At 45.1% G+C, this 6,000-nt stretch overlaps 1 protein-coding gene across 1 annotated transcript in view; it reads right to left on the bottom strand.

Moving 5' to 3' along the window:
- The window catches only part of UGGT1 (UDP-glucose glycoprotein glucosyltransferase 1), a 118,879-nt gene extending 113,367 nt beyond the window's left edge, over nucleotides 1–5,512 (bottom strand). Inside the window, exons 1-2 of the mRNA XM_082841767.1 lie at nucleotides 5,300–5,512; nucleotides 570–705 (exon numbers count right to left, since the gene is read on the bottom strand). Of these exons, the coding sequence (XP_082697893.1) occupies nucleotides 570–705; nucleotides 5,300–5,357 (194 nt within the window). The 5' untranslated portion in view covers nucleotides 5,358–5,512. The remainder of the gene's footprint in view (nucleotides 1–569; nucleotides 706–5,299) is intronic.
- Between the last annotated feature and the right edge of the window lie 488 nt (nucleotides 5,513–6,000).

Below are 6,000 nucleotides of genomic sequence, written 5' to 3' on the forward strand. Positions count from 1 at the left end.
TTATGAAACACTGAGTGAAAGATGCCACCAATTTTAAGATAACATATTGATTTGATTAAATGCATCCTGATTTTGGAGATGCTACAATCGGATAAAATGTGGCCACTTTCTTAGCTTCCCCCTGCACTCTCTTATGTTGGGGTCTCCTTCCAAGTTCTTGGGAGGGGCATGTCCTCTTCCCCCACCTTGCCAAGCTCTCTTCTCTTCCTTTTATTAAACACGTCTTAACACCTTCTTCAAATAAATAGAAAATTTCTTTTAAGTAGAACTCTCTCTTCCTATATCACCACATTTACACTTTTCCTGGACGATAACATAATAATTTAACCAATTCAATATATTTGTCTAAAGAAATCCCTAAAGATCTCTATCATCAATTCAGTCCTAGCCTGCTGACAGAGTCTGTGTCCTAACAGCCTGTGAACAGCACACAAGCACAGTACACACTGAAAGAAGCTCTTACTAAATGCATATGATGAGAATCTCACGCCCTAAAAAGCTCCTGAATATTCACTAGCAGAGCCCACATTTTCACTCAAACACGTGAAAGAAAAAAAATGTCTTCTTACCTGGTTTCTAACAACAACGGAGTGGAAAACCATTTTGTTGTAAGAGAGGTTGTAATGGCTTTTGAATCTGCCTTTACTGAGGAAAAGAGCCACAGTCCAGTGAGTACAGTCAGAAGGCCCATTTTACGGCAAACCCCTAAAAAGGAAAAAAAAAAAAAGTTTCGCTACAAGGCAATGTTTAAACCTGAATCTTAATAATTAGAGATAAAAAATAACATGACTATCACAGAAATAAAAATGCTTCCAAAATATAACAGCACCTACTATCTAGATAGTTCAGCAGACCTTTAGACACAACTAAAGGTGTGTCGTTCATTACACTCTCTCCTACAAAGGCTGCACTTCACCTCCTGGGTGCCTATACCATACAGAGATATAAAAGTCAGCTGGTGGCCCAGCAGGTTGCACACAATCATACTTTATGAAGCAGGAGAGTAAATAAAGCTTAGACAGGTGAAAACACAAATGAAAGGTGTTACAGGTTGAACTGTATTTCCCCAAAAAGATAGAGTGAAGTCCTACCCCACCCCAGTACCTCAGAATGTGAACTTGTTTGGAAATATGGTCTTTACAGAGGTAATCATGTTAAAATGAGGTCATCAGGGTAGGCCCTGGTCCAATGACTGGTGTTATTAAAAGAAAGGGGCGGGGCAGCGGGGGGGGGGATGTGGGCAGAGAGACAGGCATACAGAGGGAACACTACATGAAGAGACACAGGGGGAGTGCCCAGTAAAAACGGGGGCAGACACTGCAATTACACCGCAAGCCATGAACACCCAGGGCTACCAGACGCTGGAAGAGGGAAAGAAAGATCCTCCTCTACAGATTTCAGAAGGAACGTGGTCCTGTGACACCTTAATTTAGAACTTCTAGCCTCCCAAAATTCGTGAGACAATCAAGTGCTGTTCTAAGCCACCCAGTTTGTGGTACTTCGTTATGGCAGCCTTAGGAAGCTAACAGGGTGGGTCGCGAATGTAAAATCAAACACAGGTTCTGGAATGAGGAAATGTAAGAACCCAATAGATCCCCATCTATAAAATAGGAAAGTTGGGGTCACTGGTGAATCAGCAGGGCCACAGAATGCAGGCCTCCTAAATCCCCAGCAGCAGCCTCAGCAAGCATGCCGAGAGCCTTGGGGTCCACATCATTTCACAAAAGGTCTCCGGCTGCAGGCTTCTTTGATCTGTGTTTTCATCCCTGGAAGTCTGCCTAACACAACCTAATCAGACTTCCACTGTGATATAAAAAGTCAGCATCCAAGTTCCACCCATTTGAATGGGAACCCAAAGGGGACAAGAATATGTGGGAAACACTAAACCAAACTTGTGCTTCTGAATGTTAAGGTCTGGTAAAGCTCACCCCAATTCCTCGACGCCAGTTATAATACACACTGTTGGGGAGAGACAGCCCACATACTGGAGCAACCAGTCAGTATCTTCCTTTTACAAAAAGCTTTATCATTTGTGCCAACATCTTGCTTCATATGACACACAATATCTCTAAAGAACAATGGTCCGAAGAGAAATGAATTCTACCAAATAGAAAAGTTGCTTTTAAAAGAGTCTGAAGTTCAGGCACTGCCAGCTTCTTTGGAAACAAAAAAAAATTAATATGAACATCCTATTTATAAATAAACATTAAAAAAAATCAACATCGATAAAGACTAGGACTAAGCAAACTAGACCTCTGACAATGAAACCTGCTGGCCCTGATTCCTGGCTTGGGGGCGGGGGAGAAGTCCAAGTCGATGCAGGCCCCTCTCGGAATGTAGCAAAAGTTACTGACACTTCCCGCAGAGGAGACAGCAAGGACCCAAACTTTTACATACAATTTCAGCCCACTCAACTCTCTCCGACACTCTAGCCTCAGAAACCTGCGCCTCATGATAGAACAAACACGGGTTAGCAAGACGAGAAAGCCTTTAGAGTCAGGCACCTGTGATCAATTCCTGAGTTTGCTACTCACTGGCAGTTTAACCACAGGCACCTTACCTGATAACTCCCTCGCCCTTAGTCTCCCACTCTCTCAAATAGGAATAACAGTACCTGCCGCAACATGCGCCACGAGCGAATTGAGAAGGCAACGTGAAAGTCACTTTGTAAAGTGTCAAGTACTACAGTGGGGAGGGGACAGGGAGGGACCGAAGGCCCCAGGAAACACCCGCACTTACAGAGCAATTACTCCGGGCGAATCACTCTGGACAGCGCCACTGCCAAGCACTCTGCAAACTCGTTACCCAGCCCTTTCACACAAGGCCCCAGGAGACTGCAGCTCCCGAGGGGGGCAGCCTCGTCCACTTTGTCCACCAGAGCCAACAGCGCAGGGCCTGGCAAACAGCAGGTAGTCCATAAATACGCTGCATGATGCGTGAAACACGATCATCCCTACTTGAAAAATAAGAAAATGGCAACTCGGAGAGGCTAAGTAACTTGCCGGACTAATAAATAGCAATGTTTAGAACCCACATCTGCCTGTTTTCAAAAGTTCCACAATACCATGCTCTCTGCCCTGGTCCTCTGGCTTTAAGAAGGGGTAAGAATTCATACTGTGTAGACCCAGAATGAGCAAAGGACTTTATTACAAGACCCAAGGCAAGTCCAAAGATTTTCTAGGGGCAGAGTCCTTGGGACCCAGGTGGCTGAGAGAGGTACAGCTTCAACTTGAAACCAAGGGTGTGAGCCTGAAGTTGGGAGCAAACCAAACCAAGCCACCAGCCTGAACAGATCCATACTTGGGCTGGCTCTGGGGACTGAATGTGAGCTCCTCAAGCACAGGGAGTTTTGTCGGTCAGTCACATGCCTAGCATAATGCCTGGAACACAGGAGGCACTCAAAATAAAATAAACACAGACTTTGTTCATCAAAGGATGAATGAAAGCCACTGGAAGAAAGGGATGTGGCACCAAGAGTAAAGGCGCTACAAAAAGCCTAATACTTAAGAAGGGTGAAAATGAAAACTCTACGTACCATGACTCACCCAGAGATCCCCCTGCCCTGTTTTAAAGAGACAGAGAGTTTCTGGGGCACAGTACAGCATCAGTAGAGATGGGAAAAAGAGGAAAGCTACACATTAAAGAAGAGCTTTCCCAGACCCCACATCCTTGATACCACAGGTAACACCAGAGGAAAAGGTTGTCCAGAGAAGTAGAAATAAGAACGTCACTGAGTGGCCTTTTGTTTGAGGATGGCTTCATTCTACGAGATCCCTTATCACTCTGACCCTCTGACCTTAAAAACTGTGAAATAACAGCTGTCAGAATCTGCAGCGTGGCACTGCATGACTATAGGCATCACGCTTCCAGCATGATGGATAAATTAAAAACAGTCTTTAAAAGGTTCTACGCCCAAAAGATTCATCTAGTAAGATCTAGTGTGTGGCCCGGTTTCTTTAGTTTAAAGACACTATCTCTTGCTCATTTATCAAAAATGTTAATCAAAATTATATTATGGCAAATGTTTTTCACTTTTGGAAAACAGAAGAGGCATAAAATTATAAATCATCATCAACTTTTTCTTTTTCCATTTTTAAACTGAAGAAAATAGCTTACAAACTCAAAAAAACCTTGCAGGGTGCAAGTTAATAAGTAGCCATCCGAGTGTCAACATACATGATAACAGCAAGGAAAAATACCAGGAAGTACTCTTCTTGAGAAATAAATTTACTTCTGAAAAATTTAAACTTAATATACACTTATACCTGTTAGCAAAACCCATTTGCTGTGAACCACATACATGCAATTTCAGGTTAAAATTAGATACTATACATGTAATATGAAAATGATCGCAAGTAACTGGAGAAAAAGTCTAATGGTATTTTCTCCATAGTTCAATTTATTCTCCTCAAGTTAAATATGCACTGTGAAGATGCCCTACTACTGTATAAAGCAACGTTTATTTCCTTCAATAAAAATGAGTTTCAGCTAAGTTTAACAAAAGGAAGTCAAATGGAAAGGCTACAATCAACCCAAACTTTGTGTTGTTGTCATATAGCTATTTAAAATGTCTTCAAACATCACACAGTAAAGTTGGCTGGCCAAGTACACGATGAATCAATGTTTCCAATACAGTGTAACACAGTAAGGCATAAGACCCCAGGACTTTGAATGAACAAAATATGCTAGTTCTCAAATCGGGCAAGAAATGCAAAACGATCTACAGATTCTGGCCAAGGAACACGAAGAGCTCCCACCCATAACTTATTGGCGATGTACGCAGATCTTTCTCTTCTGGCAGGTCCCACACTAAAAGTGAAACCGGATCATTCAATTTTCAGCCACCAGATCCTCGTATTAAATGAAAACGGAACCAATATTCATCACCCGAATTCATTTTAGGGAAAAAAGAAATCTATAAAAAGATCCATTCGTTCTCCAACCGGAGTCCTGCAAACTGCTGGTTCTCAGCCTACTTGGGGTCAGGCTTGGACGAAATTCACGTTAGGGCACTTCCCCCACCTCCGTCTGCACTTGGGCACACGGGTCTCGAAGCTCTTCAATGAAGGTTCAAAACGGCTAAACAGAGCCCGCGACCACCCTCGCAGAGACGGTATGTGCCCAGAGGACACCAAGGGACAACTCGGGGGACTCGCAAAGAAGGGGAGGGCTGGGATACAGGAGGGGAAACTGAGTCAGGGAAGAAACGGAAGCTCAAGGTGACCGGGACACAAGGTGGCCTCGCTCCCCAGACCCTCTCTCCCCCCGCGAGAACTCCCCACGCCCCCCCCAGGGGTACCTGTCACCGGCCGCGCAGCGGCAGCACACGCGCCGCCCGCAGACCCTTTCCAGTACATGCCGGGGCCGCGCTTCGTCCACGACTGCACCTGCGACAACGCCGGGGCGGGGCGGCGCAGCGGCGGGGCGGCAGCAGCTGCGCCAGTGAGCGGCCTACACGCGCCTTTCCCGTGGCTCCTCTCGCAAGCCGGCCTTGCAAAGATAGAGCCCTGCCGCCGACCGCCCTTTACTTCCGCTTCCTACTGGCTGGAGACGGAGGACTTCCGGCTACCGAGTCGCAGCCGGAGCCGCCCAGAGCGTCTCTCGGCCGCCATCTTACATCCGATGAGGCCCCGCCTGCCTCCTTGCTCTTTGCAGTTCAGTGTGGTTAGGGAGGCGTCGGTCTTCGAGGTCGTGGGGTCTCGTAAAGGGGGACAGCTGAGACCCAGAAACTTCTTTACATAGAAAGTGTGAAATTTTAACTGACTTTTGATTATATGACACAAACAGTCCTTCGCTTGAGAATGGCAGAGCAAGGACTAAAAACACTTGCCTTAATCTGATAGCTATATGTCTCCACTGTGCTTAAGAACTGTAGCTGACTACTGGGCTTTCTTTTCCTTGCTGGACTAAAAGGAGTTCAAATAATTTTAAGGAATGGAAATGACTTTTAAAATTTATTTCTTGAGGGAGATTTTGTGTTAGTAGATTTCTGTTGTGTGT

This window comes from Leucopleurus acutus (genome assembly GCF_964270905.1).
Source record: "Leucopleurus acutus genome assembly, chromosome: 6".
NCBI lineage: Eukaryota > Metazoa > Chordata > Mammalia > Artiodactyla > Delphinidae > Leucopleurus > Leucopleurus acutus.